Raw genomic sequence first — 23,299 nt, 5'->3', positions numbered from 1 at the left:
ATATTCAGTCCTGTTGAGATGACAGTTAACATCCCAGTAGTTTTGAAAAATTATTTCTTGTATTTATCTACCAGTTTGATTTTTGTTTTGGACCGTCCAAATTCTTTTTCTTCTTGTTTAGGAAAATATGGTTATGTCTATCTTGGATCTAGAGTAGATGAATTTACACTTTCCTACATTGACCTCTATCTCAGTTTTATCAATGTCTGTAACTTAATCTCCACTCCTTTAGAGTGCAATCTGACTTTGTTGTCAGCAAATTTGATTTTACAACACTTTTTATGTCTTCATTTAAATCACTTCTAAGTTTAGTGAACCCAGGTACAGTTCCCAAATCACATTTTGCCCATTGGACTATCTATGGGTTTTCCACCTTGACTGGAAAGTAGTAGAAAAGGAATATGCACTTAATGGAAAAGACACAAGTTCTAATAAATAATTGCCTGAGTGTATGAACCTAAGCAGATGAAGTCCAACAAGGCATTTTGAGTTTAGAAATAGGAATATAGGATAAAATAGGAATAATCTTGTCCTTTTTACATTATAAAAGGATTTTAGGTTTAGGACACAGAAAGCAAGGTGGACATGGATAACACCAAGACTGAGAAGCTGTCATTATGACTACATTTCTATTGAGCTTCAAGTGGAGATTTTTAATGTTGAGAATTTTAGATGGAATGTAGGGAATTGCTGATGATGATTTATCCTTTTGTTTTATTTATTCATGGAATTGGATGTTAATGGCTTCGCCAGAAATTAATGCCCTTCCCTGGTTATCCCTCAGGTAATTCCAGGTTTTCGACCCAGTCACAATGAAGGATCAGCAATATAGTTTCAAGTCAGGACAGTGTGTGACTTGGAGGTGCTTGTAATTTCTTGCTCTCCTTGTTTTTCTGGATGGGAGTGTCATTGGCATGGAAGATGCTGTCAAAAGAGCCTTGGTGAATCGTTGCAGTGCATCTTCTAGATGATACACCCTGTTGCAAGTATTGGTGATGGAGGAAATAGATATAAAAGATATTGTGGGTGCGCCAGTCAAGTAGCTACTTTGCCCTGGATGGTGTTGGATTTCTGCAGAGTTGTTAAAGCTGCTACCTCCAGACAAATGGGAAGTATTGCCTTACAACTTGCATCTTGTAGATGGCGGACAGGCTTTGAGGACTCCAGTCGGGATTTGCCCGCTGTAGACTTCCTCGACTTTGACCTGTTCATCTTTCCACAGTGTTTATATAGTGGTCAATAGTAACCCCAAAGATGATATTTGGGAATTCAGGAATAGTCATGCCATTGATTGTCTCTAATTGAAGGTGGGTATCACTTGGCACTTAGAAATGAACTACTTCATTATTTAAGGAGTTGGTGTGAAGGATGCTGAATATTATGCAGCCCACCTTCTACCTTATCATGGAGAGGACGGTTGGGCTTAGGATGTTACTAAAGCATTTCCTCAAGGTATGTCTTGTGATTGAGGTGATCGAAGTCTGGCAACCATAATCCTCTTCCTCTGTACTAGGTGTTAGCAGTGAAGGATATTTTAGTTTTGCTAGGGCTCTTTGAGGTAACCCTGAGATGCTGCCACAATATCAAGGGCAGTCCCACTCAATTCCCCATGAGTTTAGCTCATTTGCCTGTAAATGGGATGCTTCACTGGACAGAGTTATGCCAGACTCTGGTACTATAAAATGTCTGAAGTATTTTGGATTGTTTTACAATGAGGAGAGTATTGTCCAGAATTGCTGTAATGTTTCATAGTGCCAATGCATGTTCCAAATTCAGAATTGGCAGTTTTAAAAATGAAACTTACCATCATGTCTTTTGCATTCATTTGGGATATTATGAAACATGAAGCTTGTTATCTACATTGACAGAAATAACTTATAGTTGTCAAAGGCAAAGATTTTTATTAGTTCCCAATAACATCAATTGGTCACAGGTCAGGTTTGTAAAATTAAGTCACAAGACAATGCAAATTAATGATTTATTGTCAGAGAGGGTTTCTTACATTGGTGCATTCCAAATACTGGTACAATTCAAAGCTGAAAAATCTACACTACAGCAAGCCACCCAAAAAAAATAAATTAGAGAAACTATTATACAAAGATTTAATGTACAAATACGATTTATGAATGGTACAAAAGTGACAAACAGCAGAACAAGTGCTGCATGTTTTTCTGAATATTCATTTTAAGCACACAACATCAGAAATGGCATGTTGCATTTGGTATTTCTGTATGATGGTGTAATTTCTGGTTTGGGGCTGAGCAACAGGTCACAGGTATGGCAATGCAAATGACTTAGTCTCTTCTGCCTCATTGAAAACTTAAGAAAAAAAAATTGTACTGTTATAGAATCTAGTCAAAACTCAACCACATGCTGTGCAATATCTGGTTGTTCCACTTAATTTGGATTTCTTTATAAGGTAAGATGCATTTGTAAATATCTTGTTTCTGAACCACAATAGTTTACGGCTAGAGATTTGCTATGGGGTAACATCCTATGATTTTTACGCATGACCACACACAATTTTGCACTTTAAGAAAAATTTCAAAATGGAGCAAGTCCAATCAACTGGTACTCGAGTACTGATGATTGAAATTCTAATCTGGTAACTATATTAACAGGTTTGCTCTCTGCTACAAAAATGTGGTTCTTAATCACTTGTGTTGAATCTTGCCTTCAACTATTTTTTACTTCTGGGGAGTTAATTTCCTGTGACAATTCGCTAGGTAAACAATAACATCTTTGCACCTTTAAATATTTTGCATGATTAAATCTGACTTAAATTCACGTTAGCATTCTTTTCTCCCTTGTTTCACTTGTATTTAAAGCTCCAATTTTGTGTAGTCAGGCAATGATTGTTCTTTTTAGAACTAGGAAGAGTCAGCACCCAAAAAGGCAGTGTGTGTAGATGTTGGAAAAATAATTGTTATAACTGCTAAATGAAAACAGTGAATTTTACCTCATCTGCAACACAATGAAACTGTCAAGACACAATGCATTACACAACATCAATTATAATTAACAGTATGTGCATTTTTGAGGAATATGTCTTGGATCTGCAGTGCCAGATAAATCCTCTTAATCACCAATCTCTGATGCAATGTTCTTTATTGCATAAATACAATAATTCCATGAATTCCTCAGTCACTTCACAGTTTTTACCATTTAGTTTAAAGTGATTTTTTTTGGCTTGTATAAGAAAGGCTAGATGAATCCAGGAAAGCAGACTTTTAGTGAAAGTTTATCTGTGTAACATGGTGCGTTAACTGAACATGAGCAGTGGAATGCAATACACTTCAATTATTCCTTTACGGAGTTGTTGCTTGTACCTATTTTAACACTTGTTTTTCAGATGAATTTGGTCCCACGCTGAATTTTCTGGTGGAAACAGTCCAAAGACACTACAGGTACTTTTAAGGCATTGTTCCAGAGCATTTTTTAATAAATGTTCTTTTATCATCTCTCTGTTGCTAGCAGTGATCCTCTGTGGTTAGAGCCAAGCACAGGACACACCAGAAGTTTAGAAATAAAGCAGTGTGCTGTAAAGTTTGGAATCTGAAAGACAGTGGACATTATATAATTTGAGAAAAGAGAAAATGATGAGGTTATAACAATTTCAATCATGAGACTTGTGGTCAGATTTGATGTCGGTGCTAATATTAAGGGATTGCATCAAAATCCTTTTGGACTAGCAGTGAATGACTTGAATTTGTATGCTTCGTTACTGAGATTTGATGGTGTCACATGTTGCAGGCAAGTTCAAAACTCCAACTTTTTATGGTGCTAAGCATGGAGTCCTGGGAACCACAGCCAAAGATTAAATCGAAGGTTCCATCAAATTCCATGGAATTCAGGTTACTTACATGAACAAATACTAATGTTAAAGATTTGCCTTCAATGAGGCAACAGCACAAAACATAGCTTCCAATACATTAACACCCACAAAAATAGGAAAATCCAACAGAAGTCATGTGCATTGAGTTACTGGAGTTTGCAGGGAGGGGCACCTTAGGGTGGCCATTTGTTGTAAATGCTAATTTTTCAAGCCAGCATTACACTGTAAGATAACAAACTGCCTCCATATAATAAAAATTCTTACCTTCCAGGCTTCAGAGCTGGGATGGTCTAGAATTCTCATATATCACGTCACTGTTACTGTAGTGTTGCTTTCTCTTTTTCCACATCAGCTGCACACACCGATGAATGAAAATGTATTGTTCCTGGGTGGAAAAAAAAATCCTGGGTAAGATCACCATAACTTGGAGCAAAGAGATGAACTTGTTGCAGACAGTCAGAACAGTTTTGGCCTTGCTCCAGTTTGTTGAGTTTCTAGATTAAGTAGTGAGTCCAAAAAATAAGCTTGTTACATTGAAGTTTTACTTATTATTTTCTTGAAGCTTAAGTCAACATACGTATAGTTGTTCTGTGTTTTTTTTAGGAAGTCAGGATAATTCCATGACTTCATTTGTGCTTATTACAGTCATCTTTGCAGCTGATCATTATTACTCCACTGCATTGGACATTGAAACGCTGTACAATTGATGCATCTCAGTTTTTATAGATTTTATTATGCAATGTTAAACTTGCCAGTCAGTAATGACTTTTCCAGATAAATTCCACAATCTGTAGAGCATTTAAAAAACCTTAAAATAGTACATTAAAAATTATCACATTACTTCATCAGAAGAACATTGAGAAAGGTTGCAGATTTTCCTACATGGAGGGACAGGAAGGTAAAATCCCAAAAAAACCAAGCCAATTGAAATCTGAACTGGTTTGCCTGACTAGACAAGCAACTACAATGGTAGAATAGAATAATTCTGCTATCCCCTCTAACCCTCCATTTGTACACATCTCTGCCCTACCTCTGTCTGAACCATTGATGTTCTGTATGTACGCATCTCAGTCACCAGGCCCAGGATATCCACGTACTCGTGCTCCTGGATACGCTGCATGAGGCGGTCAAGAGCTATGAAGGTTCCTGTTCTTCCTACACCAGCACTAAACGAGTCAGAAGTACATTTGTGTTAAATTATTATTTTTAAAAAGAGATCTCACTTTGTCTGCAGTCTTAAATAAATCGATGGGTTACTACAATAGGGCTATGAAAGAAGTTCTCATTACAGCAAATAGATTTGTAATGACACATGCATTTCTTCAATTGGTACTGTTCTTACAAAGGATGTCAAGGTCTTGTGGAGGACATTTATCACATTAGTATCCAAACATGGAGTGATTGGCGTTGTGAGCATTAATAGGGTTTTGAATGAAACACAAAATTATTTGCTTTTTTAGGCAAAGTGGATATGGAAAAATTGTTTGTTAGATACAGGAGATTCAGCAGCCAGATGAAACATTTTGGATAACTGCTGAAAAAAAAATCCAGGGCAAAATTGCATTTTGTTATACAGATATTATGATTTTGAATTTTGGAAGAGTGGTGGGAAATGATTTTATAACTTTTTGAACAGGGCATCGCCTATAACGTGCAAAGGATAATTATACTGGGATAGTGAAAGAGAGCAGGAAGGTGCAATTAATTCAAAGCAGTTCCACAGAACTGATGATGCTCTTCAGGGATAAGAGATTCCATATGGTAAAAGGAGAAAATAAAAGCTATTGTCAACATTCAGTGTTATTAACCACGGTTAGTTATTGGATATCTTGTAGTTAGTACATGCTGCCATAAATTTAATCTACAGGCAGTTGTGCTCTCTATTTATTGATCTTAAAGGTCAGTAATGTTGTAAAGTTAAACTAATTTAAATTTGTGCTTACAGGATCAGACAATTATTTGAACTAGAACATTTTCCGTATTGTGTTTCAACGGGGATGGCCACAGGAAATATATTTTCAAATATTTATAAATGCTTGCGTAAGGTTGTACATGTTAGTGAGAGGAGGCCTAGACTATTTACTGACGATGACTTGGAAGTCCAAATTTGGGATTCTCTATCTGTTCACTTGGCAGTTTAGGTAGCAAATGCAATGTCGGCATTCATTTCAAGAGGGCTAGAATACAAGGGCAGAGATGTACAGCTGAGGCCGCATTTGGAATATTGTGAGCAGCCCTGTGCCTTGTATCTAAGGGAAGATGTGCTGGTGTTAAAGGTGTCTGGAGGAGGTTTACAAGAATGATACTGGGGGTGAAGGGTCTGTACTCAGAGTTTAGAAGGCTGAGGGGTGGTATGATTGAAATTTGTAGAATACTGCAAGTACAAGATAGAGTTGATGTGGCGATGTTGTTCCTGCTAGTAGGAGAGACTAGGATTCGGTGCGCAACCTCTGTGAAATAGCAGCCATTTAGAACTGATATGAGAAGGCATATCTTCAGCCAGAGGGTGGTGAATCTGTGAAATTCATTGTTGCAGAGGGCAAGTCCAAATCATTGCAACAGAGTCGATGGGCTGAATGGACTAATTCTCAAGATTTGCCCCAACAAGTCCACACCGCCCCTTGAAGCATCCCACCCAGACCCAGACCCATCCCCCTAAACACTATGGGCAATTTAGCACGGCCAATCCAACTCACTTGCACATCTTCTGACAGTGGGAGGAAACCGGAGCACCCGAAGGAAACCCACGCAGACACTGGGAGAATGTGCAAACTCCACACAGACAGTTGCCCGAGGCTGGAATCGAATCCAGGTCCCTGGTGCTGTGAGGCTGCAGTGCTAACTACCGAGCCACCATGCTGCCTGGTTCTTATATCTTATGGTATGCTAAATATTGCACTGATGCAGGGCTTGTTATTATGATTTGAGTACATTTTCAAGCTTATCTTTTTTCTTTCCAACCTGTGGGCTGGCATTTTATGGTACAGTTCAGATACCTGATTGGGATCTTTTCAGTCTCTACTTAAGATGATGTAAGGAAGAATATTCAAAATGAATTCATGTGCAAAATTCCAAGCAATCAAAGCTGGAATATACCTGACAGTATGGTTCAAGCATGTGAGAAATGCACCCAGAGCAGGTCACCTCTCCAATCTTTTAAAGGAACACCACAAGACAAAGGAGCAGAAATGTGGCCACTCAGCCCATCGTGTTTGCTCCGCCATTCAGTCATGGCTGATAAGTTCCTCAACCCTGTTCTCCCACTTGCTTCCCCCCCCCCCATAGCTCTTGATCCCCATGGCAGTCAATAACCTATCTATCACTGTCTTAAATATACGGAATGGCCTGGTCTCCACAGCGTTCTGGTGGTAATGAATTCCAAAGATTCACCACGCTCTGACTAAAGTTTCTCCTTATCTCAGCTTTTAAAGGGTTGCTCTATCATCCTGAGGTTGCACTTGGGATCCAAGTCTCTCCTATTAGCAGGAACAACATCTCCACATCCACACTATCCAGGACTTTACAGTATTCTATAAATTTCAATCATACATCCTCATCCTTCTGAACTCCATCAAGTAGAAACCCAGAGTTCTCAAACTTTCCCTATATGTTAAGCTTTCCAATCCTGAGACCATTCTTGTCAACCTCCTCTGAACCCACTCCAAGGCCAGTTCATCTTTTCTGAAATATGAAGCCCAAAGCTGCACTGAATACTCCAAATGTGGCCTGACCAGAGCCTTACAGAACCTCGGCTGTACATCCCTGCTTTTATATTCTAGTCCTCTTAAAATAAATTCCAAAGTTGCATTTGCCTTCCTAACTACTGACTCAATGTGCAAGTTTACCTTGACTGGAACTCCCAAGTCTCTTTCTACTTCAGACTTCTGAATTTTCTCCCTATTTAGAAAGTAGTCCATACCTCTATTCTTCTGACCAAAGTGCATGACCTCACACTTCCCTACATTGTACTTCATCTAGCACTTCTTTGTTTACTCTCGTAACTGTCCAAATCCTTCTGCAGCCTTCCTGCATTCTCAATCCTACTTGTGCCTCCACCTATGTTTGTACTGTCTGCAAACGTAGCCAGAATGCCCTCAGTTCCTTCGTCTAGATCATTAATATATAAAGTGAAAAGTTGTGGTCCCAACACCGACCGTTGTGGAACACCACTGGTCACTGGCTACCATCCTGAGAAAGACCCTTTTAACCCCGCTCTCTGGCAGCCAGCAATCTACTTTGCCTCTAACACCATATGCCCTTATCGTAGTCAGCAGCCTCCTGTATGGCACCTTGTCAAAGGCTTTCTTGACGTCCAGGTAGATAACATCCATTGGTTCTCCTTGGTCTAGGCTGCTCCAAGAATTCTAGCAAATTGCAGAGTAAATTCAGTTATATTATGATCACTGTCTAAGGGTTCCTTCTTTATCAAGACTGACCACTGCACTGTTGCATGGGAGGCCATTCAAGAGGGGGGAAGCAAAAAGACAAGTGGTAGTTGTGGGGGCTTCTATAATCAGGAGAATAGAGAGTCCTGCATGGACTGTTGCCTGCCCAGTGCCAGGGCAGCATAAGGGATATCTCTGGCTGAAATGAAAGGATATTGGAGAGGGAGGGGAGGATACACGTGTTGTAGTCCACATCAGAACAAACAACATAGCCAAGACTAGGAAAGAGGAATTGTTCAGGGATTATTAGGAACTAGGAACCAAACTAAAGAGTAGGTCTCAAGGGTCACAATCTCCAGATTACTGCCTCAGCTATGTGTAAATTGACATCAGAACACGAAAATAAGAGAAGTAAACACGTGGCTAAATAGAAAAGAGGGGTTCCTTTTCATGGGGCACTGGCATTGATATTGGAACAAGAGGAAAAAGAACCAAGTTACTGGAAAAGCTCAGCAGGTCTGGCAGCAGTACGAGTTACCGTTTCGGGTCCAGGATGGATCTGTACCTTTGGGGTGGTCTCCACCTGAACTGAGCTGGGAACCAATGTTCTAGCGAGAGGGGTAAATAGGCTGGTCAACAGGACTTTAAACTAGAAAGTGGGAGAAGGGGGAACAAAACAACAGACTGACATCTATAGGGGCAGATTCCACTGTGTGAAAAAAGTGACAGGAAAGGGAGACTCAGAGGTTATTCAAGTCTCCAGCGCAGACAGAAATAGGACAATGTTTAGAAAGGGTTAGGAAGTAAACTTCAAGCACACCGGATAAATGAATGACGATGAGAAGAGGGACGGTTAATGCAGACCTGAAGGCGTTATATCTGAATGCACACAGTATAAGAAAGAAGGTAAAGGAGCTTGTGTTGCAGATCGAAATTGGCAGATATGACCTAGTGGGCATCATGGAGACCTGGCTGTAAGGGGATCAGGCTTAGGAGCAGAATTTCAGAAGATATACAATTTATCAAAAAGTTAGGCAGGTAAGCAGAGGGGGTGGGTTTGCCATGTTAGTAAGAAATGAAATTAAATCAGTTGTAAGACAGGCAGTTGCGGCAGATGGTGTAGAATCTGTGTGGGTAGAGTTGAGGGACCGCAGAGGTGAAAAAAAAACCGTAGTTGGAACTGTGTACAGGTCTCCAAACAGGAGTTAGGGCGCAAGATGCATGCCTTTTTTATGTCCTGGTGTAAAAATGGCAAAGTTACGGTGATCATGGGAAATTTCAAAATGCAGGTGGACTGGGAAAATCAGGTTGGTAGTGGATTGCAAGAAGAGGAATTTGTGGAATATCTATGAAATGTCTTTTTGGAGCAGCTTAGTGTAGCCTTAATCAAAGCCCGGGATTAGGACCAGACTCTGTAACTGAGAGGAAAATAAAATTGACTTTCAATATAGAGTTATTAAGGACATCAAATGTTCAGGATGAAAGCCCATTTTCCCCAAAACTAATGCATTTTTCATTTAAAATAATGAAGGACAGTTCAAGAAAAATGTTAAACCCAAAAGTGTTAGGAAATGTAATTTATGACTAGAAGCAGAATGCAACTCATTAAAAGGGAGGTGTAAAAACATTTCTGTTAAATTGCTTTTCATATAGAGAAGAGGCAATACTAGGATTAAGTATAAAATTCTTTCGGAAAGCTGTCACTGGCACAGTGAGTGAAATGACCTTTTCCTGCGATATAAAATTCTGCCTTGCAAGGATGAAAGGAAGGATACGAGCATTTTTGTATATTTCACTTCCTCTTCAATACATCAAGTAGTGAGCTCTAATCATTATTATTGTGTATATAAAGAGATAACTAAATTAGATGCAACACAATCATATAGATAGTAAAATGAATGGACTATAAATGGAATCTTTATACTATTGTCTGAGGAATGAATATTGAATAGGACACTGGGACAACTCCCAGTTCTGCTTTGAATAGCATGTGGAATTTCTTTTGCTCACTTGAATAATTTAGTTTAACCCATGACACTCTACTCAGAATGCAACCAATCTGTATTGTAAGAAAAGTAACTGAGGGGGAGGGGAGGGGTTCAAAGTTAAATATGTGAAACGCTATTCAATTTCAATTTAAAATAACAAAGTGTGGAGCTGGATGAACACAGCAGGCCAAGCAGCATCTTAAGATGCTGCTTGGCCTGCTGTGTTCATCCAGCTCCACACTTTGTTATCTCGGATTCTCCAGCATCTGCAGTTCCCGTTATCTCCATTTTAATTTAATTTGGATGAGCACAATCCATTCTCTCCTCTACCACTTTTTCCTTAAAATTTAAAGAAAAATTGAGAGTGAAAATTGGAACAATTGCTTGAAGTAGTAATGCATTGCCACTTCTGAATTTTAGATGTGTTTCTTCCATTGAACCAGCACTGAAGCATAAGTAAGGCCATTTTATCATACAGTAACCTTTTTACTATCTGGCATCTATGGGAGAAGGAGTGTGCTGATTTAGTCAAATATCTTTTTTTTGCAGGCCCACAGATCGCTGAAGGTGGCAGTGCAGGTAGATAAGGTAGTAAAAAATGCTTATGGCATGCTTGCCATCATTGGAAGGAGCATTGAGTATAAGGATAGGCAAGTTGTGCTGCAGCTTTATACAACTTGAGTTAAGCCATGCTTGGAATATTGTCTACAGTTCTGGTCATCATACTACCAGAAGGGTGTAGATGCTTTAGAGAGGGTACAGAAAGGGTTTACCAGGATGTTGCTTGATATGGGGGATTTTTAGCTAGGAACAGAGGTTGGAATGCACAAGGTTGAGGGGTGACCTGATAGAAGTTTGTAAGATTGTGAATGGCATGCACAGAATAGAAAGTATGAGGGCTTTTTCCCCAGGGTGGAGGGGTCAATTACTAGGGGACACAGGTTCAATGTGCAGTAGGGGTAAGTTTTAAAGGAGATGTGCAAGGCACATTTTTTACAGTGATAAATGCCTGGAAGATGCTGTCGGCGGAGGTGGTGGAAGCAGACACAATAGCAGCATTCAAGGAGGACCTGGGTGAATACATGAATAAGGAAGGGAATAGAGGGATACAGATCCTCTAAGTGAAGACAGTTTTAATATGGAAGGACAAAATGTGTCATCACAGGCTTGGAGGGCCAAAGGGCCTGATCCTGTGCTGTATCGTTCTTTGTTCTATTCTGAATAGAACAATGTAAAAACACACATTAAGTAATGCATGAGGTATACACATCACTGTTATACTTTATTTACATCATAAATCAGTTAAGTTTTATTTGAGGTAAAATTGCATTATCGGCAGAGAGCCTTTTCACTCACACCCTCAATTCACTACTTGGACATTGTGATACATTGCAGTATTCGAGGAGAAATTGACTCAATTGAATCAACTTGATATTTTGATTGGGTAAATTGAGGTAAATATATTTTCAAAATCTAATAACTGCACAAAATAACACAGTAAACTTGGGTATTTGAGATATTAGACTCACCTGCAGTGCACAACTATTGGGCCTGGTCTCTCCCTTGTCTCTTGCCTCACCAATTGTACAAACTGTAAGATGCTCTCTGTTGCATTGGCACCGGGCACACCATGATCTGGCCATGCCATGTAATTATAGTGAATTACTCTCTGACTTTCATCTGCCTGTGAAGAGGAAATATAGGAGGAAATCTATGATGATAAACTGGACAAATTAAACTGAAGCAGGTTATATTGAGTTCGGAATGACTGCTGGCTGTATTTTTCATCCTAACCTTGGGAGAGAGCAGGAAGACTATTTGGTTAATGTAATACGGGGGAAGTGGTAACACAGTGATAAAGTCACCAGACTAGTAATCCAGAGCCACAGACTAATGGGTTTGAATCCCACCCCATGGCAGACGGTGAAATTCAATAAAAGGCTTGCGTAATGCCAACATTGTAACTGCGGTCAGTTATTGAAAAACCGACTTGTTCATTAATTCCCTTTAGGGAAGGAAACCTGCCATTCTTACCTGGTGTGGTCTGGATCTAACTTGATGGGCAGTAAATACCCACATCAAGAATGAATATAACAAAGTTCTCCTTTAGAATGCACAATGAAGAAAACAAAAAATCATCCAAGGTATCGGTGGAGTAGGACGCTTGTCCACTGTTCTCCTTGTTTGCTTTTTTTGCCTCTTGGTATTTCTTCCCAGTCTCGGGGAAGGGGCATGTGGCTTCAAGTGGGTCCTGCCTGGGCATGGTCTGGGGGCAGTAGGGGGAGATGGCAGCTTCAGCAGCAATGGCATCACAGTCCAATGCAGGAGGAGCGAGTGATCAGAGTGACCCCCAGCATCTGGGGCAGCGGCATCAAGAACAGGCAGCTGAGGACTCAAAGGCCTAAGTCCTTATTGTTTCTACTTTAATGTTAACTGTTACCACCTTCTTTATCTTTCTATTTATTCTGTGAAGGTAATACTCAAAATTTTCACTTTCTCTTACTACTTTGTACCTAAAACAGTGCCATTATTAAAAAAATTTCCCCTGTACTCTTGTATTGTAACATGTGACAAAGTCTAACCTAAAGCACGTCACTGTCTAGTCATCCAAAAATGAGGAGCCAATGTAGAAATACGGAATATCTGAGGAAGGGCTGTAATTCTTGAAGCAGTTTAAATCTTTGTAGGTTACGTGGACCCCAGCTATGCCTGCCTCTTTGTAGGTTACGTGGAACAGTCCCTCTTCCGCACCTACACAGGCCCCAAACCCCACCTCTTCCTCCGGTACATTGATGACTGTATCGGCGCCGCCTCTTGCTCCCCAGAGGAGCTCGAACAGTTCATCCACTTCACCAACACCTTCCACCCCAACCTTCAGTTCACCTGGGCCATCTCCAGCACATCCCTCACCTTCCTGGACCTCTCAGTCTCCATCTCAGGCAACCAGCTTGTAACTGATGTCCACTTCAAGCCCACCGACTCCCACAGCTACCTAGAATACACCTCCTCCCACCCACCCTCCTGCAAAAATTCCATCCCCTATTCCCAATTCCTCCGCCTCCGCCGCATCTGCTCCCACGACAAGACATTCCACTCCCGCACATCCCAGATGTCCAAGTTCTTTAAGGACCGCAACTTTCCCCCCACGGTGATCGAGAACACCCTTGACCGCATTTCCCGCGACACATCCCTCACACCCCGCCCCCGCCACAACCGCCCCAAGAGGATCCCCCTCGTTCTCACACACCACCCTACCAACCTCCGGATACAACGCATTATCCTCCGACACTTCCGCCATTTACAATCCGACCCCACCACCCAAGACATTTTTCCATCCCCTCCCCTGTCTGCTTTCCGGAGAGACCACTCTCTCCGTGACTCCCTTGTTCGCTCCACACTGCCCTCCAACCCCACCACACCCGGCACCTTCCCCTGCAACCGCAGGAAATGCTACACTTGTCCCCACACCTCCTCCCTCACCCCCATCCCAGGCCCCAAGATGACATTCCACATCAAGCAGAGGTTCACCTGCACATCTACCAATGTGGTATACTGCATCCACTGTACCCGGTGCGGCTTTCTCTACATTGGGGAAACCAAGCGGAGGCTTGGGGACCGCTTTGCAGAACACCTCCACTCAGTTCGCAAAAAACAACTGCACCTCCCAGTCGCAAACCATTTCCACTCCCCCTCCCATTCTCTTGATGACATGTCCATCATGGGCCTCCTGCACTGCCACAATGATGCCACCCGAAGGTTGCAGGAACAGCAACTCATATTCCGCCTGGGAACCCTGCAGCCATATGGTATCAATGTGGACTTCACCAGTTTCAAAATCTCCCCTTCCCCTACTGCATCCCTCAACCAGCCCAGTTCGTCCCCTCCCCCCACTGCACCACACAACCAGCCCAGCTCTTCCCCCCCCACCCACTGCATCCCAAAACCAGTCCAACTTGTCTCTGCCTCCCTAACCGGTTCTTCCTCTCACCCATCCCTTCCTCCCACCCCAAGCCGCACCCCCCGCTACCTACTAACCTCATCCCACCTCCTTGACCTGTCCGTCTTCCCTGGACTGACCTATCCCCTCCCTACCTCCCCACCTACACTCTCTCCACCTATCTTCTTTACTCTCCATCTTCGGTCCGCCTCCCCCTCTCTCCCTATTTATTCCAGTTCCCTCCCCCCATCCCCCTCTCTGATGAAGGGTCTAGGCCCGAAACGTCAGCTTTTGTGCTCCTGAGATGCTGCTTGGCCTGCTGTGTTCATCCAGCCTCACATTTTATTATCTTGGAATTCTCCAGCATCTGCAGTTCCCATTATCTCTAAAAAATGGAACTTGTTCGGTGACTATTCTATAACTGGATGTGAGGCTTTAAGATGAAAGAAGTCATAAGCTTGGTGAATATTTTACAGTCAAAGATGAGGTGAAAAAATGTCTTGCACCCTGCAACAGCTACAAATTGTTTCATCACTTATGTGTAGATCATTTTTCACAGGATTCTGTCCACATTTGCTTGGACATCTGATCAACCACCGCATTTGAAAAAGCAGATTCCTATAAAACTGATTGGAACTAGCACCAGATCTGTCATTGGATGTGTTCCCCATCATTGGATCATTGGGGAGCATCGAAGGGGAAAATGTGGTGATGGAGCTGCTAACAGATATTTTTAATTAATTTAGTTAAAAAATATAGAGGAGGGAGTAAAAGTTAAGCATGAATAATGATTTTAGATCTATGGCCTCTTATGCACAATTAGGTAACTGGAATTGCAATATAAAATAATTATAATCAGAAAAGCTGCTGAGCCAGGGTCTGAGTTCCACAGGAGCACTTTTGTTCTCTGCTAATCAGTGGTCACTCAGCATGAAAAAGCTGTCATCCAGTGATACAAGATAATAAAATGTGAGGCTGGATGAGCACAACAGGCCCAGCAGCATCTCGGGAGCACAAAAGCTGACGTTTCGGGCCTAGACCCTTCATCAGAGAATCTCTGATGAAGGGTCTAGGCCCGAAACGTCAGCTTTTGTGCTCCTGAGATGCTGCTTGGCCTGCAGTATTCATCCAGCTCCACACTTTATTATCTTGGATTCTCCAGCATCTGCAGTTCCCATTATCACTGATCCAGTGATACAAATCTGGTTTGGACACACCATCTTGTAGCCTCTCTATATTTCTTTTCTTGAAGCTATATTAATCTGTCAGTAGTCTCCTCATTTTCTTAATTGTAGTGTTTATGCTTGCTGGGGTAAAACACCAATCCTATCTAACCCAAGGGCACCGGAGGCCAATGAAATGCTCCCGCTGCTGTCTTTGCTAATTTGAGCTAAAGTGGCACAAATCAAGTTTCAAAGAGTATAATAGCAGCTCCACTCCTACTTTAACAACATTGCTGTCCATATTCCTTGGAAGGGGGTGAACAACCATTTATTTGAATCAAATTTGACCATTGTACTGACAGAAGAAAGGATTTACATGCAAGTCAAAGCTGAACAACTTACGTAGCTGACGTTGAATTCCCTGATGATCCATTCAGACTGAGTCTCCTCTGACTGACCCGCGTGCTCTGATTCAAAGACCATTTCAACAGTGATGTCTCCGTAACCAACAGGCTGTTCATTAAAAGGCCAATAATGGTCACATTTTACCTGCAAACAAGATCAGTTCTTCAATCAATTTTTTCATTCATGTATGTAATATGTTTGCCAAAATGGCATTTAATCCTTTACTGCAAAAGGCTGGAGTATAACAATCTGTTTCAGAATCTTACTGTCATGGCTGTGTTAAACCCACATCTGCAGTAACCTGTGGGTTGTGGTCTATTTACCTAAGGAAGGACACAGTTATTTTCAAGCAGGTTCACAAGATTGAATAGAATGGAGCTTACAATCTCTGGAGTTTAGAAGAATGACGAGTTTGCACTGAAACATTGAGAACTTTCAGCCAGTTTAGTTTCTGGTTCCCTGCCTGAAGGTTCTAAAACCAGAAGGAAGCATTTAGGAATGGGATAAGAAGAAACTTCAGTTAAAGGGCTGTGAATCTTCAGAATTCTCTTCCCCCATGGGTGCATTCACAGTTGAGATCAATACATTTTTGGCCATTAACGGATACAGGATAAAGTGCGAAAGTGGAGTTGACGTGTGGGTATTGTGTTACCTTGAATAGCTCAAGGTGGGCCATATATTGTTTCTAGATAAGTTTGAGAGTTATTGTAAATTTATAAATATTCAAATTTATGGAGGGATTTAGAATCCCTACAGTATGGAAACAGGCCCTTTGGCCCAATAAGTCCACACTGACCCTCAGAACACCCCACCTAATGTATTCATCACTGAACCCTATGGGCAATTTAACATGGCCAATCCACTTAACCTGCGCATCTTTGGACTGTGGGAGGAACCCGGAGGAAACCCCCACACACACAGAGAATGTGCAAATTCCACACAGTCACCTGAGGCTGGGATTGAACCTGTCTTCCTGGCACTGAGACGTAGCAGTGCTAACCACAGCCACTGTGCTGCACCATTTAAAGATGAACATTTAAAACTTCAAGCATCATAGTAATCAACCAACATCGGCCAGCTAGGACATGAATAATGGGTGCGCAAGAGTTAGCCAGAGATAAAATACCAAGACGAGCCTCTCCTCCCCAACACTCTGTGGAGAGTGATTAGGAAATCAATATTTCAGCAACTGCGGACTACATACGCTGGTTAGTACCCAGAATTGGTAGTATGAAGTGACAATGTGTAACTATTATAAAGACAGGGTAGCAGTGAATGTTTTAATAAAAACTTTACATCAATTTTGATGGCGAGAGTGATGATTGTAAGTGGACCAGACCATTAAAACTATGGTTGGTGTTAGTTTATTCAACAGTTACTTGCCCGTCTCCTCTCAGTACACTGTGTGAGCATAACGATGATACATGACTTCTGCTGCATTATCATTTTCCAAAAATCATTTCTTGTCTCTGGCAAGGGTCCTTGCGTTGCAATGTATTCATGTGCACAGTTAAAGCCCTGTGGAAAATTAAAGCACAGTTTTCCTCGAGTCCAAAAACTATGGGTAACAATGTTAAAGATCAAAAGTATGGCCATTATGAGGATCCTGAAACATTGTATATGTTATCCATTCTACAGTACCCCCAACAGTCAGCAGAACATTCCATTCTCTGTACTTCAAGTCTTTTAGCTGGTCATCTCAGAAGAATCCACTTCTGGTTAAACTCATCCGTCAGACAGAATCTTTTATAAACAGTTTTGCGACAGGGAGAGGTAGTTCCTCTTCACTCTCCCATTTCAGAATGACCCCACTAAAACTTTATTTTTACGCATGGGTCAAGGACTTTGCTGACTGGCCACCATTTTATTACCCGTCCCCAGTTGCCCTTGCAAAAGTGATGGTGAGCTGCCTTCTGGAACCGTTGCAGGCCATGTGCTGTAGGTTGACCCATGATGCCCTCAGGGACAGATTCCAGAATCTTGACCTAGCGACTGTGAAGGAGTGGCAATTTATTTCCAAGTCACAATGGTGAGGGGCCTGGAGGGGATCTTGCAGATGGTAGGTATTCCCATGTATCTGCTGCCCAGATCCTTGGAATGATGTAGTTATTGCAAATTAATTCATCACCGTGACCAAACAAAAATGTCTAAAGGTTTCTCCTTTTTGAGTTAACAAATGGTAACTGAGTTATTACAGAACCATTATACTTGATGGTAGTGCTCTTCCGAAAAGGAGAAAATAACATCAGCTGTCATCTGTACTTTTGATCATAATCCTCCAATTCCTGTTGGAGGCAAATGGTTACATTAGCCTAATGACACTTATGAAGGCTCACACGTGGCAAGTGGCTACTGGATTGCACCAGAGAGTCACAGCATCATATCCCAACAAAGAGCCGTCAGCTAGTCAGGAGGAACTTAAAGAAAGCAAGAGAAATTTACAATCAAGTCATTTTAAAAAAGCAGAATTAAGTTGCAAAACTAGTCCCATAGAATGAGGAATCGATCAAATAACTTGATAAGGACGTGTATTGTAACGTACATCAGTTTACCGCTCAAATTGGAGAAGTAGGCAGCTGAATTGAATATTTTGGCATCAATCCTCAATCAGGTGAATGATTCAGCTCATGTTTAAAAATTAATTCCAGTACTTTACTGCACTGAAACTGTTAAAGGATAATCAAAATTTATGTATATAAATATACCAAATGGCCATTAAGTTACAAAGCATTTACAGTAATTGTGAGGGGTGACTTGTTTGTAATCTGCTCCAAAAATACTGAGACGGCATCCTACAGTGAATCCCAATGATGTGAAAACAGGCCATTTGGTCTAACAAGTGCACCCTAACTCTCTGAAGAGTATCCCACCCAGAGTCAACCCCCTACTTCCCATGGCTAATCCATCTAACCTGCACATCTCTGATCAATACAGGTAATTTAGCATGGTCAATCCACCTAATGTCTTTGGAATGTGGAAGAAAACCCACCCAGACAGTCACTGGAGGCTGGAATTGAACCTGGGTCCCTGGCATTAGTCGGACAACAGTACTAAACACTGAGCCACTGTGCTGCCATGGTACATCAAACTTCGAAAACAGACTGATGCTCTGTTCGGGACGTTAACAGACATTCTCCAAAGACATGAGATGGTGGATGATCAAAGAGATCAGCTTGAAAGAACATTTTAAGGAGACAGTGAGATGGAAAGTTTCAGGGAAAGGCCCAGAGCTTACGGCTTTGATAGCCTAAGGTCTAGATAGCAACAACAGTGTGATTAAGGCATGGAATGTCATGTCAACGACACCTTAATGAACTAAGTTCTCTCTAACTGAACTCACTGAAGACCAGAAAAGAACGATTAAAGACTTCTGTACCATACCAATTACTTACAGGGATGTAGTTAGCATTGATGTAGTCTGAGCCCTCTTCACTGTGCAGAGATCTTAATTTCACCCGGCTGAAGTCATCTGTCAAGACAGTGGCATTCAATGAAGACATTACACATTTTTAAGTAATCTCCAGTGTCGCAACCATGTTTGAAAGGAATAGTAACATGTTAAAAAGCATATCTCAGCTTAATGAATTCTAAAGTTGACAGGAATATTTGCTCCATTTAGGTTGCTGTGGTAGGGATAATAACAAATGCTGAATGCCAAGGGACAGGTATTTTTTTGAAATGCAACTGCAGATTAGGACGCCAGAAACTGGACCCTCATTAATAGTCAATTTTTTTCTTGGCAATTTACTTTTACAGAAAGTCAAAGGGACTTTTTTGGTTGCCAATGTTCTCTCGATCAAACAAAATATAGCATTCTGACTGCACTGGCTTTTCAGCTTAAGGTATTCTTACAGTGAAGGTCAGGAGCTTTGAATGGATGACCATTTAAACGAAGCCTTAATGGAGTATGAAGTTGGCTCATTTAGTCTTTCACTTTAGTGTCAGTAATTGGATGGGACCTGGAATTTTGTAGAAAGTTACAGGATTCATAATCACTTCAACTGTGATATTAGTGATTGGGACAGCAGCTCAAGGGGCAGAGTAGTCTTCTTTTGCTCCTTGCTCATACGTTTGAGATTAATCTTAATGGTGTCTCCTGCATGGCCTTTCTGATCTTTGAGTTGCCGACTCCTTCCCCAAGTTGTGGCCACTCCCCTCTGCTGCATTTGTGTTCCTATTCAAGATTCAGATTCAATTTAAATCTCAAACGCCACGTAATAGAAATGCATGTCCCAACGGTGCAGAACTACTGCAGCTTTTTACAATCCACATGTTTCTTAAAAGTGACTTTCAAAGCTGTTCCTGCTCTTCTCGCAGTAAACATTCAAGAGAAGGAACCAGCAAATGGAAAGCATTTAAAAACTCATGTCCTTTCAACGAGGCAGTGTGTCTATTTTATAGAAGTATGAATGCCACTGGTTAGAAGTTCCAGCTTCAGATGGCATCTAGACCTTGGGAGGGAATGCATGACCAGGAGAACAAACCAGCAAGAGGGCGAGTTGGGGCATGAAGAAGCTGCCACACATCAGAGATCATTGAATGAGGAAAAATTTAAATGAAGGTTGAAGGAATGAGGAGAGATCCTTGCAGTGCAGAGAAGCCATATCAGGCAGGAGGATCACTGATGTAGGAGACACTTCAAAAAATGTGAAAGAAAATTTTAAAGTAGCTAATGTCAACTTATTTTAAAAGTTATTTTGTTTACCAGTGGTGAAATTAAATGATGTAAAATAGTTTAAACTTAGAAGGTAGAACAAAATAAACCATAAAATGTAGGCCATTCAGCCCATCAAGTCTGCTCTGCCAATCAATGAGATCATTGTTAATATGATAATCCTCAATTCCATCTATGTCCCTTTGGTCTAAAATCAGTTTATCTCATCCTTGAGTAGACTTAACAAGCCAGCTTCTAAGAAAATATTAATTCTTTGTGACAAGGAAGTCCCTACTGTTACTACAGTATTAGCCTTGGTTGCTAAGGGACCTTTAATTGAGGACTTCCTGGAGATGAATACGCAGGACTTGAAATAGCTGTTCTGGTCTTTCTGGTTCCCCAGAATCATATTCACTGAGCAATTATACCTGATCTCACTCGCTGTACTTTGTTTTACTTTGTTTACTCTGTTCACTCACTGTCCCCGTTAGCTGTGACCTCTCTCCACCTTCTACATCCAGTATATACAGTTTTATCTGAATGGTGTACTCACAATCCTACTTCTCCTCCAATGCCAATTACTTACATTCATGATTCTACATAAATATAATGGAACATCCCAGGGTGCGTTCCAGTTAAAGTTACAAAATAAGATGTGACCCTGAGTTATGCATAAAGACTTGATTGTGTCTCTGAAAGGTACACATTGTACAAAGTTCCATGCATGCACATTTTGAGAGACGGCCTGCCAGCAAAAGACATGGCGGTATCCAAATAAGAACTATAAATCTCATCAAACGGGACAGAACGACATCAGTGACAGAGGTACCTGGGTTTTGTACAGGTGATACAGCTTTTTTGGGATGTTAACAGACATTCTCCAAAGACATGAGATGGTGGATGATCAAAAAGAGATCAGCTTTAAAGAACATTTTAAGGAGACAGTGAGATGGAAAGTTTCAGGGAAAGGCCCAGAGCTTACAGCTTTGATAGCCTAAGGTCTAGACACCAACAACAGTGTGATTAAAATTATTGATGCTCAAAAGACCAGGTTAGATGAATGCAGATAATTCAGAGATGCATTGGCTTTAGAGGAGATTACAGCGATAGCAGAAAATTTGGAACTAATGATAATTTTAAAGTGTAGTTATTGTAACCCAGGTAAAGAGGGCAGACTTCCTTCTGTGAATTACATTTGTGAACTGATGACTTCAAATCTTTTCACAGTTACCCACTAAACTCACCTTCAGTTGCAGATTTATGAAGTAGATTTAAATTCCACCAGATACCGTGGTGAGATCTGAAGCCATCTTCCCAGAGTATCAGCCTGGGCATCTGGATTACTAGTCCAATGATTTAACTATTACCCCATTAGCGCCCACCTGGCTGTTGCGTGTTAAAGGCTAGTTAGTCTTAAGTGAAATTGGAGGCGAATTTGGAGAAGGGGACAGGCACAGGAAAGGGAAATGGGGAATGGGGAATATGGGTGAACAGCAGGAAAAGGAAACAGATCAGTCATATACACTCTGTTGCTTGAAAGTAGCAAAGTCACCTGGGATGGCAAGATTGAGAGGATTGTGTGGATGCAAGTTGGGTGGGTTTACATTAAGCAAGGGCAAGATGGTAGTGAGCTCGATGAGCAGAACACCCCTAAATTGAGATGGAAGTTGGAATGACTGAGCTCGAGAAGTTATCGCATGCAGAGGCAGAGGGAGGAACGCAGTGATGGAAAATTAGTGCCAACAGCCATCCGGGAAAAACAGGATTGAAGTGAGAGATGATTGGGCGAAAAAAAAGGTAAAATGTTTAAAAGAGATGTCAGAGAAATAGGGAGTCAGAAGGATGTGACATTTTGTGGCAGCTGTATTGTGGGATGGTCTAGGAAGGGCAAGTGATGGAAAGTATATCTGCTAGGTGAGTTTTAGTTACGGGAAAGAGTTAGCACCTCTTGACCTAAGTCGATGCAATCATCCACAAGGACTCAGTGCATATAAGGAAGGGCCATGTTCATATGTGAATGGACACTGAGGGGGCATGAAGCTCAATGACATTAATTCCAGTGGCATTGTACTTAGACCCATGTAAAAACAGTGACAGACTTAAACCCTTTAGCATTCTTCAGTGCCTCAAAATTCCAGAATACCTGGATCCTTCTGCATCCATATAATACTCATTTTCTCATTCCTGTTGCTTGGTGCCTCCTTTTACCCTTGTCCCTCCCTGCCATTCACTGACCTTCAGTTTCCACGTTCATGTTCTACTCTACTGCCTGAAATCTATGCCGGATTTATTACATTTCACCACAGAATCCCTCAGGGTGGAAGCAGGCCATTCAACCTATTGAGTCTACAATGACCCTCCAAAGAGAATCCCATTTAGCCCTAGCCCTTTTCTGTAACTCTGCATTTCCCACGGCTAACCTATCTAACCTGCACATCTTTGGAGTGTGGGAGGAAACCAATGCGGACAGAGCGAGAATGCGCTATCTCCACACAGTAGCCTGAGGATGGAATCCAGGTCCCTGGTTTTGTGAGGCAGCTGTGCTAACCACTGAGCCACTGTGCAGCCCATTAGTGGTTGTATATTGAAAAGTGCAAAGTGGGCCTCTAATTTAATGCTAGCTATTTTCATCATGTTACTGTGTCCATAAAGATCACACCTTTTATTTCGGACTGTGAACTGAAAATGGATAAAATTGGACACTGCTTTTAAAAAGGGAGAATAAAATATGCCTTGGAGCACTTTGCATCATGGCATCAACAATGTGAATTACGAGAGCTGCTTGTTAACTGTGTCTCTGGACTTGGGATACAGAACAGCTTTTCACTGACTATATACTGTACCCCCATTCGCAGTTTTATGCCAAACTCTCTGCCTTCTGTGTCAATCATAAACAAATGTGGGTTTGGGTAGGAAGAGGTGGAGCTTAAGT

General features: G+C 41.4%; 1 protein-coding gene across 4 annotated transcripts in view; it reads right to left on the bottom strand.

Annotated features, from left to right (window-relative positions):
- Window positions 1-1,964: 1,964 nt before the first annotated feature.
- Window positions 1,965-23,299, bottom strand: part of ptpro (protein tyrosine phosphatase receptor type O) — a 163,716-nt gene continuing 142,381 nt past the window's right edge. For all 4 annotated transcript variants that reach the window (XM_048554218.2, XM_059654670.1, XM_048554219.2 and 1 more), the window contains 7 exons: window positions 19,106-19,182; window positions 17,097-17,231; window positions 15,711-15,857; window positions 11,738-11,892; window positions 4,866-5,001; window positions 4,100-4,220; window positions 1,965-3,555 (listed from right to left, as the gene is read on the bottom strand). In XM_048554218.2, the coding sequence (XP_048410175.1) occupies window positions 4,110-4,220; window positions 4,866-5,001; window positions 11,738-11,892; window positions 15,711-15,857; window positions 17,097-17,231; window positions 19,106-19,182 (761 nt within the window). In that variant the 3' untranslated portion in view covers window positions 1,965-3,555; window positions 4,100-4,109. The remainder of the gene's footprint in view (window positions 3,556-4,099; window positions 4,221-4,865; window positions 5,002-11,737; window positions 11,893-15,710; window positions 15,858-17,096; window positions 17,232-19,105; window positions 19,183-23,299) is intronic.

This window comes from Stegostoma tigrinum, chromosome 25, assembly GCF_030684315.1.
Source record: "Stegostoma tigrinum isolate sSteTig4 chromosome 25, sSteTig4.hap1, whole genome shotgun sequence".
In the NCBI taxonomy this organism is placed as follows: domain Eukaryota; kingdom Metazoa; phylum Chordata; class Chondrichthyes; order Orectolobiformes; family Stegostomatidae; genus Stegostoma; species Stegostoma tigrinum.
Note: the sequence above shows the minus strand (reverse complement) of the source record. Positions and strands in the feature narration are given on the sequence as shown.